Source organism: Ischnura elegans, chromosome 12 (genome assembly GCF_921293095.1).
Source record: "Ischnura elegans chromosome 12, ioIscEleg1.1, whole genome shotgun sequence".
NCBI classification, from domain to species: domain Eukaryota; kingdom Metazoa; phylum Arthropoda; class Insecta; order Odonata; family Coenagrionidae; genus Ischnura; species Ischnura elegans.
In genome coordinates, this window is record NC_060257.1 from 42,036,441 (window position 1) to 42,057,051 (window position 20,611).

At 40.1% G+C, this 20,611-nt stretch overlaps 1 protein-coding gene across 1 annotated transcript in view; it reads left to right on the top strand.

Moving 5' to 3' along the window:
- LOC124169551 (5E5 antigen-like) overlaps positions 1-17,998 on the top strand; it is a 231,266-nt gene extending 213,268 nt beyond the window's left edge. The window contains exon 5 of the mRNA XM_046548194.1: positions 16,304-17,998. Coding sequence (XP_046404150.1) covers positions 16,304-17,258 — 955 coding nt within the window. The 3' untranslated portion in view covers positions 17,259-17,998. The remainder of the gene's footprint in view (positions 1-16,303) is intronic.
- Positions 17,999-20,611: the final 2,613 nt, after the last annotated feature.

The window sequence follows — 20,611 nt, forward strand, 5'->3', positions numbered from 1 at the left end:
CAAAAAGAATGCTTAAAATTGTCTCCCTAATCACCAGCTGAAGTATTGCAGATTAATCCTGAAATACTCTCTATATTGATATGCTTGATTATTGGTGCTTTTGCCCCGTATACTCCAAGAGTCTCGAATCCGAACTAGTTATTTCAAGCTTGCATTCCATTCATTTATTACGTTTCACTTTTACAGAACGTTGAGGAGGGATAGGAATTTCTCTCCATCAACTTCGTCTCGTCCCATCTTAATACGATGCTCTCTTTTTTTTTTGTTTGGGAAAAATATCGAAGACGCCAGCTAGATTTCGGAGAGAGGGGCAGCTGTCCTGAGAACGTATTTCCGAGTTTAACCCCCCTAAGGGAGGGTGGGGTAGTGGTGGGAATTTACACGAAAATCGTGTGGCGCCTTCGTGAATTAAACAAGCGCCACTTTGAGTGACTTGGCGCCAAACGTTCCAGCCGTATCTCTCTCGCGTTTCCGTCGTCTAGCCACGCCCTGTAAGGCTAGGTGTGACAGGATGTGAGGGCGACCACGTATAAATAACCTATTAGCATGGGAAGCAATGAGCGGGCGTAAGAAATACGTATTTGTGAAATAAGACGATGAGCTAACAAAAGCGGGAAAGATAACCAAGAGAATTCGTCACCCACGGATCGCGTTGAAATTTCGCGGTGTGGTAGAAAATGATATTTTAAGCCTTCAGTGGTCGCGTGAGATAAAGTTACGAAAGTAAAGACCCAGAATTTAAACCTTTAAAGTAATAAGGCGCAGTGGGTGGGTGGTACTGGGATCATGACACCCCCCCCCCCCCCCCAACATTTTTTTTTTCAAATTTTTATTTTTTAACTACTAGTTTTAAAGTTACTTTTAAGTTAAGTATTACTTTAAAGTATTAGTTTTTTTTTCATTGTAAAGGAGTAAAGGCATTTTTATGCAAATGCATGGCTACAATAATAATAAGTAATAAAGCGCAGTGGAGGATATCGGAGAGGGGGTACGGGTACCCCCCCCCCCCGACATTTTATAATTTTTTTCATTTTTTTTAACTTTTATTAGTTGACTTCTAGTTTTAAAGTTACTTTTAAGTTAAGTATTACTTTGAAATATTAGTTTTTGTATCCTTGTAAAGGAGTAAAGACATTTTTTATGCAAATGCATGGCTACACGTCCCAAAGGTGAGTGAAGTTTGAGTTGTACTTGTCGTAGAGCGTTTCTCTTTAAAAAAAATTACATGGGAGAACGCCCCTCTCTCCTTATGGGATATTCCATACTTTCCAGACTCAGGTCATGATCCCTTTGATGCTGAATCCGCCTCTGAAAAATACTCGCTAATATTAACGCAATAACTCGAATAATAATGACGCAAACACTCACGTCGGGTGAAAACGCTAAATTATGATTCATAATACATGTATCCGGGGTCTAACGATTGGAAATAAATATTTATTTTAGTAATTAGAAACAGAAACTATTTAAAGCATTTATTATTATTTGTTCATTATGTTCAGTGGTCTAACAATCGCGAACCCACGGATCGCGTTGAAATTTCGCGGTGTGGTAGAAAATGATATTTTAAGCCTTTAGTGGTCGCGTGAGATAAATTTACGAAATTAAAGACCCAGAATTTAAACCTTTAAAACATATTAAAATATTATTTTTCTCATACTTGCTGATTTAGTATTAATGTAATCCCTAAATTTCTTAGTGTGGCAATCATGGGCGTACCCAGCGAGGGGCAGGGGAGGCAGCTTCCCCCCCCCCTAGAAGCAAAAATCTCATAAGTCTTTAAGCAAAATCAGTGCAGAGTTGAAACGAATGCATTCAACAAATTTTCTTTAAACCCACGAAAAATTATATGCATCAGTATAAGATATGTGGGCAATTCCATTTGTGACGGAATTAGTTTTAGAGAAAACTATGTATGAGGATATTTCGATAAAATTGTAAAATAAAAAAGTTGCAAAACTTCTTACTTTGCATGATCAAAAAAACATTTATGAAGGTGCTTTGCATACACAGAAACAAAATTAATTATCGGAATGCCTTCTAAATATGCCAAAAATTAAGACGTTACGGAATTACTTTCAGGTCAACGTCTTAAGCGTAATGATTTCAAACATCTTCAAAGCTCTGTGAATCTAAGCATAATTTGAAAACTTTTTAATATGGCTCTGAATAATGTTTCAAATACTGATTTCATAAAATTCAATCATTTAGCTGTTGATTTATCGAGATAAAATATTTCCAGCCTAAATTTTAATTTGAGAGAAAAAGTTGACATTTTCATGGAAATGCCCTTGTAACTAAGATAAAACTATTTTTTTCAAGGAGAAAATCTGATCAACTAATGTCACAACTTGGTTTGCCCCCCACCCTCTAGACCATGGCTTGCTCCCCCCCCCCCAGTTATGATCCTGGGAACGCCCTTGTATACGTTTTCTTAACTTCACTTGTAAGTGGCCATACATATGAAGCTTCTACGGTACGGGTTGGCGCGTTTTCCATGCATTCCCATTAGAGTAGGGCCTCATCGACAGTGCTGCCTCCTGACGAACTGTGGGAGCAACCAAATTCGTCATGCCACTTCACCCGCGCATACCAAATAACTCCTCGTCGCTTTCATATTCTTCCCATGGTCCCTAGCGTTCTACACGCCTACATCTTTCACGAGGTCCTGTCTCCGTTTTCCTAGTAGGAGCGTTCTGTCACGCCCAAACGATTCCCACTTCCTCAATTCCCTAAGGACTTCTCCGAAATTATCATTTAAGGCGTGCTATTCTCTCTCTCTCCCATTGAAAGGGTGGCATATTTTCCGGCGAAGAAGATTCCACGGGAGACTGAACGTTAGACTTCCTTTCAAGGGCGTCCCTCGCTTATTAGCATAGAAAAGAATATTTATATTAGCGTCGGTTGATCACTCACGAACGTGTTCCAGACTTCTCAAAAAATTAACGGTCCTCAGCGCTGGAGTGTGCGGTGTACGTTTCCTTTAGAGAGATTTTTCGAATGCTCAGGATTCATTGATACCAAAAGTGCATTAACCCATTAATCCCCAGCGTTGCGTTATCGCAACATTATTGAATCCTAATTCTCAGAACAAGTTTCTACTTCAGAATATTTTTTTCTTCGTTTCCAAGTAGGCTTCCGCGGAGATTAAGATGATATTTCGGGATTTTTCCGGGTATTCTTCCGCGTTTATCCATTTTGTAGGACAATATTTCGCCAACGTTCCAGTTGGCTTCCTCAGGTCCACTGAATTTTCGATGCAGTCAATCAATCAATCAAAAGTGGTTTATTTCACGAGCTTAACAGATAAATAAAATTTTAACAACAGTAACAATAACAACATAACAACTGCTCGTGAAGCTGTCATAAGCTTGCGGCTCTTCAGCATTACTGGGGGATTGCAGAAAGTTGTTCATCTTATATACACCCCGTTTGCTGCCTTTTTTGTGGAGGTGTGCCCTGATTGGTCAGGATCTTTGAAGACCCTTTTCCACGGAGGCGATCGAAATCGCCAAAACAACAAAGAACCTCAACCGTGAAGACGGCTACAATCTCGCCAGCGCGTGGAAAAGGGTCTTCAAAGATCCTTGGAACGTTAGCGAAATATTGTCCTACGAAATGGATAAACGTGGAAGAATACCCGAAAAATCCCTAAATATCAATTTTTTCTTCGATATACTGACTCTTTTTAAGTATCTCTAGTTCTTATTTTTTCACATTCACGAAACATTTTCATTCATATAATTGTATTCTTATGACTGATGGCGTTTGGCATAAAAAAATCGATGCGCACATACGAGACACCCTAGGAAAAATGACATACCCCCAGCATGTCCGTTAAGGCAGGATGGGGAATTTCCTCCAAAGGAATACTGATAACTCCCTGCGAAGATGTCGAGTGTACAAATCAAGATAAAAAATAAAAGATGCTACTTAAATTTAAAAATTACTTTTTTTGTATTTATTTTCCCGAGTTTTCCCAGCGTTTCGCATTTTGAAAATCACATGATATGATGAAAATATTTTTTTTACAGAAATTCATCTTAATAGGGTGGTTTCCTATTATTTTTTTATTGCTTTAATCGAAAGATTATTACTCCTGGAGTACGTATTTCACAGTTTTAGATTTTTAAACGACAACATCTATTTTTCGCGATTAAATGAAAAGTGAAAATATTCAAGCGCGCGAAAACGCGACGCTTAAGTATGAATGTCGGGAAATATCCCCGTACGTCGTATTTCTGGTTCCCCCTCCCGCCCGGTGAGGTGACCTTGAGGCGAGGCTTAGCGCTGATACGTCGCAGGATGCTAGCGGATAGCTGAGTACCTTGCTGAAAGGTAGCGCTTGGCTTAAAAAAGGTTTATTAATACCTTATCAAACGAAGAAAACTTTCCGAACTTAGCCAGTTTTAATAGGTGATTATTAAGCGATGTTTCCCTGAGCTCTGTGCCTCATGATATGCATTGGTAATCTCAGACGATGTATAACTCCTATCCTCTCGTGTAGAAACTAGGTCCCTGTGACGTCACGTGGAGTGGAATCGCATGGGCACCAATCTGGCCTTTTTCAAATGAGGATAAAATTTGACCCTTGCCATTCGTCTAAACCGGTATTTCAAAAACCAAATAATTTGTGTATTATGAATACACTAATGGTGGGTAATGAATCGCAATCAATGCTTTTCGTTTTCTTTGATGAAGGAAACTACCCTATTAGGCCAACTAAATCGGAATATGCGAAATAACCGAAGTTAAAAGCCCTAAATACAGTCTGGGGAATAATGGGTTTAAGAACATCAAAGGGCGACCTAGAACAAACAGTTTCAACTCTCCGCCATCGCCGAACATGCATGGTCGGAACCTGGCCACGACATCCAATTTGAGGAAAAGAAACTTTTAGTTGAGGAGGGCCGATACTTCCCAAGACAAATCAGGGAAGCAATAGAAATTCAAAAAACACCGTTGAATTTCAATAGATAAGATGGATACTTCCTTCACAGTGCCTGGAAAAGAGTCATCAAAGAGGGAGCCAATCAGGGAGAAGCGCCCAGTCAGACAGCCAATCACAGAGCAGCTCCCATCCAGCCTACGGTATATAAGCGAGGCGGAAACCTTTTCGCTGAAGAGGCGCAAGCCTAGACCAGCTTCACGAGCTGTTGTTTTGTTGTTGTTGTTTCAAATTTTATGTAAATGTTTGCTCGTGAAATAAACGATTTTTGAACTTGAAAATAGCCTACACCTTCGACCTGAAGACGCTGGTAGGATAGCCAGCGAAACTGTTGTCTACAAACAAGCTGACGCGGAAGAAAACCCTGAAGAAGAGATCAAACCATCGTCGCGGAAACCTACGTTCTTCCAAAAGTGCATGTTGTATCGCACGGAAATCATATTTTCATTGTCATCTATACAGGGTGTTGCAGGAGGAATCTGCAATACTTCAGGAAGTGACAGGGTAGACAATTCAAGCCCGTAAACCGTGTTTTTTTACCATAGGCTCGCAACTCCTTTGTTACTGAGCTATTACAACGCCAACTTTTTTGATGCTCTTCGCAGTCATCATGAAAACGGTTTTTTCGGGTATCCTGCCTTTTCGACTTTCTATTTAATATCGTGGAGTTTTAACCCGGGGAAGGGCGCGCGGGGTGTATATCACCCCATGTTTCTTCTTTATTTAATAAGAATAATTATTAATAGAGGGAGTGGTGCAAAAGTGGAAACCCTGTTTTAAATTATGCTATAACTAGCTTGTTTTACAATGAAATTTTTCTTAATTCATTAAAAATACTCAAAAAGATACTACCCTTTTGGTTTTATGCTAAATGTATCGTTTATTTCGTAAAAATAATTGTAATATATAAATTGACACTTTGCTTAGATTTTCAAAATGTGCTGGTAATCTGGAAACGTTTGTATTCTGGCTAAATGCTATAGCAAGGTGAAATATCAGATCATGTACTTATTATTCATTGATAAATCAACACAAAGGCTTAAAAAATAGCAATTTTCAATAAAAGTTTCACTTGAAAAAGTAAAAAATTTGGTTCTCATTTTCACAACTGGAGCACAAAGTATGTTATTCTTTTCTCAAAAGAAAACAATCGCTTTTATCCTAGATTGGACATCCCAATTTTTCCATTAACACTTGGGCTTAGGGCCAATAATCTTCATCGGCTTCTGAAACTGGCGAAAAGGTAATGTAGTAGACAGAACACATTTAGGAGAGGGAAATGTGGAAACGTTTCCACAGTTACCCCAGTGTTGTGCGTCCACATTACCACATCCACGTCCACATTACTTCTGCGTCCGTTTTCATCAAAGTTTCTGGGTAAATAGTTGAATTTCTAGGGCATTGGCACATGTGTGCCCAAATAGCTGTATTTCTCTACCAGAACAAGTTTAAGCGAGCAGTCATACATCAAAACTGACCGATCGAGGTATAGGTTTGTCCTCTTAATCCTTAAATATGCTGATACATAATACACATTCCGCAAATATTAATTTTTTAGACCAAAAATATTTGACTGCACACACTAACTTTCTGAAGGATATCTATTGTTTCCTTATAATAAAATTTCCGTGTCACGTGCTGACATCAGCTTTTATTTGCTTTAATCCAGTTCTTCGATTTTTTTGCGATGCTCTTCTCTTTTTTGGCTCTCTCTTATGGGCTATCCCTGCCTAAATTTGAATACAGAACTCTGTTCTTTTATGTCCGTCCCAAGTATTACCTTTTGTAGTCGACAAATCCTTTGTAATTAAATCGTCATGCTTTTCTAATGTTGCGTTATATGACAAACATTATTCCCTTGACTATGATTCAATATTTGTTACTGCGGCCTTTTTGTACATGCCTTCGTTACTTTGTTCCGCCATTCCCCACCTAGATTTAAGTATTATCTTAAAAATTTCCGCTCTGTTATGTATATTTTTTCCTTGTCGATTTTATTTACTGATCCAATCCACGATGGTGTTGCGTACGTCATTGTAGGTCTTATATACATATTTTAAATATACAGTCTCACTTCTATTGGCGTTGAGTTGTTGTTTAATATTGGTGCTAAGCCGGCCTTAACATCAAGTGCCTATATCGTCATTTTATAAATATGTTCTTTAAAAGTCAATTTTTCGTCCAGGGTCACCCCAAGGTATGTGGCCTTGTAATTGTACTTAACATCTACATAATACTCCGCAAGCTGCCTAAAAGGCGTGTGGCAGGGGGTGTTAGGACACCAGCCATTTACACATAAAAATGAATTGCTCTTACGAAGTTAGGACTAGCATTTATTAAAGTCCTTTATGGTTCGGAGGAAAAACGAATTCCCATATCTATCCGTCCGGCAAAACATCTTTCTTAATTTATCGCTTCTATCGGACCTGGAAATATCGTGCGGCTCTAATATTATGTTCTCCGTGTCGCTATTAAAGATATCCATTCTCAATTGTTCAAGCAACCTAAGCCTAGCGTGCAGCCTCATAGTCTCCAGCGGCTCCCAGCCTAATTAACATCTGGGTAACATTGTCTGTACGCCCGTAGGATTTTTTGACGAACCGCGCAGTCTTCCTTTGTATTTTATTCAGTTCGCGGATCTTACTGCACCGGATCCCATACGCTCGCTGCATATTCAAGGTGCGGTCGGACGAGTGCGAAATAGCACCTTCCTTTTACTTTCTCATCCGAAAATCTTCCCACAATACCCTTAACGAATCCTAATTTCTTCAGGACTATGCCGCAATAATTCCATTTATGTGTTCCCCACGAGAGGTTGGAGGTCATCGTTACTCCCAGGTACTTCACTTCGTCTGCTGCCTTTATGTTAATACCATCCACAGCATAAACATGGTTATGGTTGGACGAACTCTGCAAGTAATGTACCGACTTTTATTTTCTGATGCCGTATGCGGAGGATTGGGCATCGCGGAGTTTCCTTGCAAATATCCTTAATCCCTGAAAATTTTAAGAATTTCAGCGTCCTCTTAACGCGTTGCATATTGGAGTATTTAAAATGGAGGAACAACTTACCTTGTTAGATACATTGGGACTGAAACTATGCGCCAATTCTGTTGGGTACTATCCATCCCGAGCAACGCCTGGTGGCCTGCTAGTTTTACTCATTCGGGAAAAAAATGACGATAATTTCCGTACGAAAAATCGTATGATTGAGACTATAGTGGTGGCCTTCAAGTCGAACTTCATTTCGCGTATACAATTCTGCATTCGAAGAAAGCAATGGAGCCTTGGTTGAAGTGAGCGTGGTAAACATAATAAGCATAAATTGAATATTTGATCTCAACCCACGGACCGTCTCGCAGACCCTTCAGAGATGTCCTTGGTTCATCAATTTAATTACTATCAATTTAACCTCTTCCATTACCCTGACCCCGTGTCCCTTTCTTCGTGGTTGGCAATGATATGGGCATCGTGGTGATTCTGTACTTTTGTATTTGACTCCGGCTCATCTGAGTTCCGTCGCGTGGCATACTGCCCAACAATCGGCTACCCACAGTGCTGTTGATCACGCTCACGAATTTAACGGTAGATGATTCTCCAGCCTGCCACTAAAAGGTCTATGAGGTTTAGATGGTGAAAAGTGCCCATATATGAATCTCTAACCGCAGAAAGGTGGTCAAAGATTTTCGACGCCAGAAGAAGCTGTAGATGTGTTCAAAATGCATGTATTTGAGACATCTCAATCGGAATTGAAGTAACTGCTATAAAAATTGGTTTAAACGTTCGCAAAAGTGAATCGATTATCTAGAATAATAGTTTGGAAACAATAAAATCATTTTCAATTACAAAAGTTTGTTTTTATTTACTATTCCGGATACACATTGTATAATTGAACCATTGTTCACCAGTTCGATTCCTGTCTGTATTCCAATGAACTTACAACATCATAATCATGTTCACCTAGGTTAGTTAACTTATTTAATTTGATGTAGTGTAGTTCTCCTAACTTACGGAATGTCAGTTTCAACCTCGACGATATTTAGGGTATTTATTATGTCCTAGGAAAACCTACATGAATCGCGAATTGCAGAAAGGCATCATGTTCAAGTTGGACGATTTATCTTTTTTTATTTAAGTCGTTGCTAGGTGCAAGACTAAATGTTTCCTACTAAAAGGAAACATGTCATGCTTATAATACCTAGCATAGTATGGCAGTAGGAAACGTTGTGTCTTGCACCTAGCAACAACTTAAAGAAGAAATAAGAAAAGCCGTCCAACTAGGTCACGATGCTTCTCTGCAGTTAGCGATTCATATAGGGTTAATGCAGTGGTAACAACAGATGAATATATTATTCGGCGTTTCTATACGTTAATCAATCTAACATTTTCACAGTGAAGATATTTCCCTAATTATCACGTACGGCATCTTTACCAACTGAAGAGATGTGAAAATTTTATTGACAGTATTATCAAGGTTATAATTGATTTATTATATTTTATCTTCGAAAATCAATACCTACCCGTTCAGTGGGAATAGTTCAATAGACTGTTTGGCTTTGGGCGTTTGGACATGAAGCATATTTAAAGAGATATTAAAATTATAAATAAATATAATTTCGGCAAAATTAATTCCTACAACTTCGGTCCAACTTCCCTATTGTCATTTTAATAGGTTAAATCGTGCCTATTTAATTTGTATTGCAACAATAGTCGCCGGGGCGATCAAGGCCACGACCAACAATGTTCTGGCCACCATGGTGATGAAAAGGCTTGAAATAAAAATAGAATAAAAAATATAAAAAAACAGTTTCAATGAAGTGGGCTACAGACACACAGGCGAAGTCAATCGCTTCAACGAAAATAGACTAAGGTAGATTGTACACTTTCGATAAAATGGACGGAGAAGGATTGCAACGAAAGAAATCTTAATACACTTGTCAACAACGACAGAGAAATCTTGAATTTTTCTTTAAAAAAAACTTTTTCCTCACAAAAAATTAGCTGTAGGTATAATTTCGATGAATGGGGGCTACAATTTTTAGAGTCATTTCTGTTTCACTGATGGCGGTTGCATGTGTGTAGTAACAAGCGATCAGGGAAACAAAACTTTACTTTTATTGACTCTTTCGTCCTAAGTGTGGATCTTTCTCTCATCCGTATCCATGGACGTTGCAGGAGATATTGGCTGGGGGCATGGGACCAACCCAGAGAATACTCCCTACGGGGGTTCTAAGGGCTACCGACACTACAAGAGGGGGTGTTTCACCCCCAGATTTTTAAAAAAATTAACCTTCCTTCCCACAAACAAACAAAATTGTTTGAATTGCTCTATCATTGATGTATCATTTATAGGTGTAGGTTAAGTATGGTATGGTATTTGAAGGAGGCGACCGACAGCTGAGGTCATTTGCGCCATGAGGGAAGGGGTTGGTAAGGAAGGGTGGAGAGAAACCCGGCGTCGGCATTAGCCTGCTCTCAACGAAAGGCGCCAAGGGGACCACAGCTTAACGTCCCATCCGACGGACGGAGTATTGCGCTTGAAATGTCCTCCACACAACACTCAAGCAGGGATCGGGCAGTCTCTGAAAATTCTCTGCCATCGCCGGGATTTGAACCCGGGCCCACCGGGTGGGAAGCCAACACTCTAGCAACCACACCAACCCGATCCCCTGTAGGTTAAGTATAATAAATATGATAACGCGTTAAAATCCCGCTATAAATTTTGAAAAACTCTTTCTTACGGATAAATACGAATTGATACTCGTCATCAAATCCTAAACTAATAGACACAGTGTAATATACATGCCTTCACCGGTAGAAAAAATTTGGCGTACAATTTTGGTTGAGAATAAGCATAAAATGAAGCCTGTGGGGTGAGCTGTTATAGCTACATTAGCCTAATAGAGTATGTGCACCCGGGAGGAATACGATTGAAATACAGTTTATTCGATCAAGTGTATCGTAAATATCATTACTATCGATTAACAGCATTAATTGTTGCTTAGTTTCTTTAATAATTAATATTTAATATGCATTGTTTTCGCAACGCTATGGGGCAGACGAAAACGCTCATCTATTGGCTCCTCGGTATGTGACGTCATTCTGCTCTATCTCATCAGCGTGCAAGGTGTTTATCGTGTTATGATCGTGTTTATGATACAATAAACTACGTGTGCATTGGGAAAAGTTGGTGGATCTGATCTGTGTAAAGGGAAATACGTTTAAGTGCTTATCATGGAATCAGGTTTCGTGAAGGTTTCTTCAAATAATATCCCGAAGGTGGATGCTTCAATGATTGACCGCGCTGATTATGTTGGACTATACCTACATGCCTCGGCACGAAGTTTTAATGATGAATTGGAGCTTTTTTGTTGTGTTGCTTCATTCATAATAAAGAGCAATCGACGGGAAACCTCATCGGAAATTAGGTCTAAGTGAATTAAGTAAGATTGTTTACAGTAGGTAATTGGCCAAAAGTTTGTTAGCACGATTCGAAGGTTTACGGAAGTAAAAGTGCCGGTACGTAGATAACTATCGATATTTGTATTATTATCATTTCAAATATCGATCATGATTTAATTTATCTATTTAAATATTTTCTATTCTATTATTATTTAACCTACTGACTCGCGAAAAATAATTTTTCATATTCAGTTATGGCCCGTGGTGACTGGATGAATATCCATAGTTCATTATTTAATTGCCTCTACTGAGCTGGGTTCTTCTTCTTCTGGGCTATTTAAGGTTTGAAACGTAAGCACAGATAACTGAAGTTACATTTTGGTCCAGTATAAGCAGTAATCTGATCTTAATTTCTTTAAAAAAAACGCACTTTTTAGCGACGTATTTGTTCTTTCGTAGAATTAATGTATTCAAAAGCAGAGTTCTGATTATCTCAATGTTTCTACAAGTTATTTTCATTTCGCTAACAGAGATATGTCAGTCAGAAATACATTTGCTTGGTTGAGGTTTATTAATAGCATTTGTGAGGTATATCTAAAAATAATTATTGAAAACTTGGTCCGGATGAATGATGGAAATCTCTCGGGCTGGAAATCAAATGTTTGATAGTTAGATCAGACGATTACTTTTCATTCATTCGGTTTCAATATGCTTCTCGAAGCATTTGTTAGCACAATTTAAAAATTGGTTCATTTTACATTTCTTCACAGCATAAGTTTATAGGTTTTCAAGGTATAACTATCTTGTTATGACTATCCATTAAGCGAGGAATCCCTGCGCGTGGTGCATTTCCAAAAAGTAGTCCCGACTTGTGATACGTAATAAAGAGCTCATTTCACATCCGATTTGGAAAATATTAGCATCACTGTGTTTGGAATTAAATTAAAAACATTTTGAATACCCAAACTATCACTTTTTATCGAAAATTAATTTTCCGTTTTTTAGTTAGTAGTACGGGTACTGTTACTAAGTTAGTTAGTTACTAATTAGTGACTTAGTTTTCACGAATTAAGTCGTACTATTTTCAAGAATCATCACTGTTTAAGTGTCTCTTAATTTTAATGTCACTATAAATCTGCAAACGAACGCAAATGCGAGAACCGAGGAGTAAGAAATACGATTAGGTAGTTCGAGGTAGAAAAGTTGATAGAGTCTTGTCGTAACCGAGAAATAAATGAATTAAAAGATGTAGATGATGGCATGTACACACTTTTAATCTAGTTCACAAGCCATTCCATGTCTTCTTTCCAAACTCAGTATACGCTTTAGAGGGGCTCACCCTAAAGAACAAGGTATGCCTGAGAACACATCGAACAAAATGACGTCACAGCCTTGAGAATATGGCCGACTGGTGTTTCAGCGCATCATTAATTTTGCAAATTTTAATAATTAATATCTCACTTAAAAAGTACCTCTCTATTCTCAGACTCGGAATTTAGCCTAATTGAGGTTTAAATTTGTTTTAAGATCACTTCCCAAAAACGTGCACATACTCTATTGTATCGATGCCTGGTTGCTATTTTATCTGATTATTGTTTCTCCTAATCAGTGGTGTAACTATGGGGGGGATGAGGGGAAAGATATCCCCTCCCCCAATGCCTCAGAGAAATTTAAAAAATATTAAGAACTATTGTCTAGTTTTGGCATTAAAAACTATATCTGCTTAAAGTTAAATTTTAAGAGCCAAGATGATGTGAATTGTTTTTCCAGGCATGTCATTTTTCAAAAATTTTCCCGGACAAGGGGGGTTCGACCGCCAGGACCCTCCATCCCCCCAAAGCATATTCCTAGTTACCGCCACTGCTCCTAACGATTGGCTATACGCGTGTCTTTCACAATATTGGCTTTGAAATTCTCCGTTTGTTTATATTGTCATGGATTAGTATTATTTTTAACTTTGTACAAGATGGCCAGTGGATTAAACGTGCTCTTTTCATGGTTTCATTTAAGAGTTATTCGCCCTCCGAACGAGATATGACTTTGACAGAATAAGCCGTTATCTTTATTATCGATTTAAAATACGGCCATGCCCCAATCATTAAATGAAAATCTTAGAGAAACAAGCTTAATAAATGCCCTCACAGCACCCATCGATTAAAAAAAGTGGTACTACAGATCAACCATATGAGTAGTTTTTCAGCCTCTTTCTTTGGGTACAACTGTGTTTAACGTTGGTAAAATAGAACCAAATAGTATTTAGCTCTCATGTATTTTACATAATGTTAGTTTTTTTAAACTATACGTTCCCATATTTATTAGGCTATAAATTTATGTTATGGCAGTCTTACTCCTGTGTGATACCGATGAAAATATCTCGGGGCGATCATTATGCATCACCACGTACGTGCATGATGCATGCGAGCTCAATATTCGCACTAAATAAATACGCATCTCGTAAATATAGAAGGATTTACGATGCAGCTTTGGTGTCCGTCACCATTTATGGGGGTGCAAAAAGAAGAACCCCAACGCTGCAAATGGGCTGATTACCTTAACATTCTCATTTATGAAAATAAATCCTCGAGTCATTATTTGAGACAGTAACGGCCGGCGAAACTCGTCCCCCGATTCTGAGAAAGTTGTAGGAGGCGCGTTGACCAAATACAGATGTTTGTATAGCCCAAGAAGCCTCATAAAATTCAAAGATGGAGGCATGAACATATTTCATATTTACGCATTATTTTTTTATTCATTTATTCCCTGTATAATATTAGCTTTGATTTATTAAGGAGCCGGGGAGCGTGGTAGTCTAGTGTGTAGAGTGCTTGGATGCTGATCGAAAGGTTCCGGCTTCGAAAACCCAGTGAGGTCTTCGGACATACCCAGTGCTTTAGTTGGAAAAAAATATAGGCGGTACTTACCAAAAATTGGTTTGAATCACGGATGTACTTCAATTAGCAGTACTTTCCAATGTGCTGCGTGAAAATTAAGCTGCTCAATCGAATTCACCACCATGCGCATATAACAATTGAACAACGTGGACATTTCTCATTCGAAATAATAAAACTGATGGTAGATCACGCAATTTCGGTAGGCAGGCGTTTGGTGACCGAGAATTCAGATTTTTTCTTTGATCCCGAGGGCGAAGATATCGCGGGCTCTTTCTGATCGCCTCCTTGGCGCCATTTTTACAGCTCACACACAAACCACTATGTTCCTAATATGCATGCGCTTGTGCACACTTACACACCTACACACAAATTGGAATTGCAAGCGTTTAGGACGAATTGCAGCGCAGAGCAAGAGTAAAGCGCACAAAATACCAGCACGAATCAGTAGACACGAAGCTACCCCACAGCGAACTGACTTCGCAATTCACAATGAAGGTCCGAAAGAAAATGGGGCGTGAGAATGCAACACCATGCCAATTACAGCAGTGTTATCAGCTTCTGTCCTTTCGCAGAAGACGATTTTAGGGCTTGGACGTCAGAACTTTAAAACCCTGCCTGGTGGGAGAGGAAGGTTATAAACTGTGGAGGGTCAGTGACAGAACCTTTATAGTTTCTGCTAACCCCAGCGCCTCAGTAAATTCCATGATTTTATATTTACCAGGAGTCCGGTTTGTTACATTGAATTCGCACAAGGTGAGGAAATGCACGGTGAGGGCCAAAAGCATAATATGTTGCAGTTTGTATCTCAGTGTCGAAAAATGGTAGGCCAGGGAACGGAGAAAGAGCTTCTGCTGGAGGAGCGACCATGTGTGGGGAGGATAGGGAGGGCAGGGAGACGGCCTCAGCCGTGGTGGTCCTAATAACAGAATTAAGTAGCAGTATTACTAACGACGAAGAACAAAAGCAATATTTGCTGCAGATTGTTTCCCAATTACGAAAAACGATAAATGAGGGTACGAGGAAAGAGCTTGTTCAGCTGAAACCTGGCTTTGCTGAATAATTGTCTCAGTAGGTTAACAAATTTTGTAACGATTTTCCAAAATAAGGTTAAGATTGTTTATTACCATACGTGCCGACATGATTTGGTCCGTGAAAGGAGTTCAAAATCTGAATTTAAGAGAGTGAGAGAGAGTCACTGAAGCATGCGAACATGGCGGGCGACGGCAGGTGAGGAGGAGGGTTGGGGGAGGGGAGTGGGACGGCCTCAGCCGTCTGTTGCGCCGCGTCGCGCGAGCCGCATCGCTTAGCGCCACTCTTGGCGCCAGGCTGCGCGGGCCGCAAAGCCTAAACGGTGAAAGATACGCAAAAACCGACGAAATTTTTGTCCTTAGGGTCATATGTTACCCTGATTACCCTTAGATTGACATTTTTTGTGAAATCGTATGACAAATTAAGGGTGTTGGTATTTAGGCGCCTCTCGCTAACTAATTATTTAAAAAATTTTGAAAATCTTTTTTTGCCTATCCTTGTATACCCGAGGGTCATCGAAATCCGATTGACGATTTTGAAATTTCAAAAAAAATGTTTTTTTTGGGACAGCCTATCTGGACATACCAAGTAATAAAAATCCTCGAATTGCGATGTGGTCCAGGGGAAGTGGATGAATGTTTGAAATCCATATGCCTGTGTCTCTCGGCTCCCCATGACTAGTGGCGTAGCGAGGAGGGAGTTTCGGGGGGTCCGGACTCCCCCACGAAATTTAAAAAAACGCAATTTCTTTCCTTCATAAACGAAAACAAAATATTGAAATGTAATGAGTTTAAAAAGACTTCTTTGGGAAATGAAGTTTTCTTCATAGTGATAAGTGTAAAAATTAGTTTAAAACCCTCTTCTTAGTACCCTGTTTTTCAAAAATTTTCCACCCTGGTTTTGGATCCCCCCCAAACGAAATTCCTGGCTACCCCACTGTCCCTACCCCTCCAAAACTCCGCCCATGAGATAATGGAATAACCGTTACATCTACTCATTCCACAAATTAACGTATAATCTCCTCCTTCCGCAGGTCCTCCCTGCCGTCTGACAACAGATCCCGCCTACCTCCCTGGATATCTGACCACCTGACTCCGGAGACGCCCACCAGCGCCGCTCGACGCCGCCGGGGAGGCAGGAAACGAGGTGGAGACGTCAACGCCGCCTCCGGGGGCAGACCCGGGGGCGGAGGAGGCCGCGGGGGGCGGAGACGGAAAGACGACGGGGGCAGCGGGCGTTGGCGCCGGCGACTCCGGAGGCTCCTGCTGTCCATCACCCACTGCCCCGTACGGTGGACTTGGAAGGACGTGGGGATTCGATTCTGGCCCCGCTGGATCAAGGAAGGGCGATGCGGGGGTAAGATACCCCCGGGGGAGGAAGGTGGCGGTGACCAGGAGGATCAGGGACCCCCGGCCGGCTTCCTAGGCAAGGGCGGGGCCCTACGGAAGGGTAAAAACAGAAGGAGGAATGGTGGTAGAGGTGTTATACCCTTGCCGCGGGAAAAGAACGCGGTCCCGCGAGGTTCCAGACCGGAGCCGGGTAGGAGACGAGCAAAACCTGGTACCGGTGAGCCCCGGAGGAAAAGGCCGAAGGGTAGGCAGAGGAGGAGGCGAAAGGAGAAGCAGGGGTCGGCCGGGGAGGAAGCCAACACGGTCGGTGATTCTCCAGGGCGAGGTTCACCCGCCAGGTCCCGGCGAGGTCGTAGGGCTTGGCCGGGAGAGGAGGGTTCTGGTGACCAGGGTCAGGAGCCCACCTGCTCTATCCCGGCTGGGATGGTGTGCAGGCCTTCAAGGAAGAGGCGTATTACCCTCCTCCGTTGGCACTGTCGAGAGTGGAAGGACTTGGGCGAGGCCTTGTCGGTTGAGGGTAGCGGAGGAAAGGCTTCCTGGGCTGTTGGTGGGGAAGAAAACAACAACCACCTCAAGTGCCAGTGGATCAAAGTGGAGTACCCTATTGTCACTGAGTGTTCGTGCCAGTGTCCAAAGTAACAATTGTTGATCAGACAATCGCAATTATTGTTGCTTAGCGTTTGTGCCAACGTTCACAGTAATAATGGTCGACAATTGGAACTGTCTCGGAGTGTATAGATTATTATGAAGCCAGTGAATCGAGGTCATTCGTAGCCAAGTTTAAAACATAAGCGACCTCAACTCGAAAGACATCTCATTCAACATTGTGCTCATGTGGCAACACGGTGCGTACCGCAGCTGGCGTTATTCCTCGTGGTGTCACTATTGGCTCATTAGATATCCAGTGAATCTAGGCCATTCGTTGCCTCATTTTTGCATCTAAACTAGAAGAATCCCTCGTAACTATGGTGTGAATGTGGCGAAACTGTTTGAAAAACAATTACCAGTGATAGAGTTCTCCAACTGTTTGTCACAAGAATCAGAGACCTACCGCTGACAGTGCCTGTGAATAAAGGCTCTTTCTCATTGGTACGAGCTGTTCGTTCCAGAGGGTTGAGGAACAATGGTCGAGTGTGGGAACGAATTTTGTCGGCCAATACAAATCCAGTGAATCGAAATCAATTGTTGCCTTATTTAAATTTCCATTGGCCTTTAAAGAAAGGCGTCTAGTGGTACATGATTTAAACCATGTTCACGTGGCTACACAATTAATATATCTAGTTATTTATTGTGTTGCTATTTTGTTTGTTATCCAGTGACCCAAGGAAAATTGGTGCCATATTCGCACTTTAAATCTATGGACTTCGCATTGTGTATGTGAGAATGGTGAAACTTTTTGGAAAAAAACATTATTAGTTATGAAGTCCCTCTATTTCTTCTTAACATCTGGTCTATTAGATCTAATACCTCAAGTGCCTGTGAATCAAAGTTCTGTCTTATAGCTCCGTGTCAAAGACCGGAGGGATAATGGTCGACCATGGGAACGATCTCGAAGTTTATCGATCGTTCTGAATCCAGTGAACCGAGGTCATTTGTTTCTTGATCATACATTGCAATGACCTTAACTTGCAGGACATGTTTTTGTGCGTTTTTCTCGCCTAGCAGTCCATGAAATATCTGTATTTTTGTCTTAGCTCTGCTCAGGTAAATCACCTCAAGTGCCTCTAGATTACAGTGTAGTAATTTGTTGTTACGAAGTGATCGAAGTAACTTAATTAATTACAGTTGAATAGAGCATTGAAAATATGAAAATGCTTATGTATATTGCAAAATGAGATCGATTGTAGCCATATTATGGAATTGACGGACTCCAACTAGAGGGACTTCCCAATGAGCATGGTGTAAATGTTGAAACGCACTTCGAAGCTATGTTATCGTAGGCAGCGTTCTGCATCTACTTCTCTGTCATACAGAAGTGCATTCTCTAGTACCAATGGACATTTCAAACTTCGCCGTTCTGAATTCGGTTAAATTCTATAATCAGTTGAAGAAGACCTAACTTTGAGGAATCTTGCCATGTAAAAACAACAGCGCAGATTTTTGTTTTTTACTCATTTCTTAAAAAATGCTATCGTTTTCGGCAGTCACACCATCATCAGGCAGAGTTAAAATTAGAAACATTTTAGCGAAAAACGCGCAGTTATGTCATTCTGTAATAGGATAGATAATAATCGGAAACAGTGAAAATTTGGCAACATCGAAGAGACACCATCATTGTTGACGGGAATTCCTCAATAAAGCCGAAAATGGTAACAGTCCTAAGTGCCTGATGATCGAAGCATAGTGTCCTATTATTACGGCGTACCCATACCAGTGTCTTAAGCCGTAGGGGTCAAGAATTCGGTGACCGCGACCGAATTAAAAACCCCTCTAGTTCTAACGAATATTTAACCTTTGACCTTGATGACTCAATTAATGAAGGGAGAGAGCAGCTGACTCGGTCTTTAAAATTTTTCTCATCAAAATTTGATACTCGTTATTTTTGTTGCGACTCGGCTAATTGAAGACCCTGTCATAAAACTCGTATATTTAGTGATACGGATGGAAAAAGAACCAGTAGCTTCCATGTAATAAGCTTTTTAAGCCCTGAATTATTCGTTTAGACAATTTAGACAATCAGAAATCGTGGTTATATCCTATTCCATATATCATGAGTTACGAATTGTGTGCAAATGAACTGGCTGGAATGTATACATGATTTTATTCCAAGAAGTGTCAGTCTATCCAAACGAGAAATCTTCGCACGCTTTTACTTAGGATGGAGAAAAAATCCTCAACACATTTTCGGAAGCTGATTAAGAGGGATTCGTTGACAGTTTCTTCAATAGCAATTCGCGGTAAGTTCTCAGGAATCACGTACTATGGAGAAAAAAGGTATTACGACCAAGTTTGTGTCGCCTCATTGATTTGTGAGAAATTCGAATTCCTCTCTGATGACATGCTTTTCGTAGGCCTAATTCTTTTCGAGGGAAATTTTAATTTCGCATCGTTTTCCTCTCATTTGCGTGTCATAAACGGAGTACACAGTTTGCCTGCCTCGGGTGTGATATCAATACCTCCACTGCGCAAACGCTCAACAATCCCCCACCGAATCAAATCCATTCATATAGTATTACGAGTATATTGGCGCTTGAATTCATCAAGCGGGTAATTAGGGGGTAGGGAACATTGTTGTGTCACGCGTTGTCGAGTATTGTGTCCATAAGTGGTTTAAATATTAAGAAATTTCCCCGCCGTTTTTTGAAAGGAATAGGAACTTAATAGTTCACTGTTAAAAAGATTTGTTATTTTCAATAGGATTTGATTTTACGGATAATTCATTCTTTGGATAGGTTAAGTTTAGAATTGAGACCTAATTGGACTAAGGTTTTAAAAATTTCAAGAGAGTGACGATTTTGTGGTTATTTTTCAACTCTTAAAGTCCATAAGCGTTGTGATAAGCGAAACTTGAAAATGAAACGCAGATTCGTTAGATAAATATATAAAGATATACCACTCACAAAACATATATCAATAATGCAGTATGTTAAATACTAAATTTTAACAATGCCCCAAATTTCTTTGATGTAAATGAAATAGTTTTCAAGACATTACAATTTGCAAAATAGCCTTGATAATGGTAACGGTATTTCACCTTAACTGACATCTGCAATGTATAATCTACGATACTGTTGATTTCCTTTCCATTCAATTGTTGTCCCCTATAAATGCCAACAAAACTATACCAGTGGATGATAAATCCTTTGAGGAATAGCGATACGATTAATTTTAAGAAAATAAGGGCTACTAGATGAGCAGATTGGATTTGGTGGACGATTGTTGAACGTTTGTGCAGTGGGCGTATCGATATTGTCTGCTCACCTGAATACTAAATAATTAGATAAAGCTTATAAATATCTTCGAAATGTTTTATTCAGCTCCATAGCCAGAAA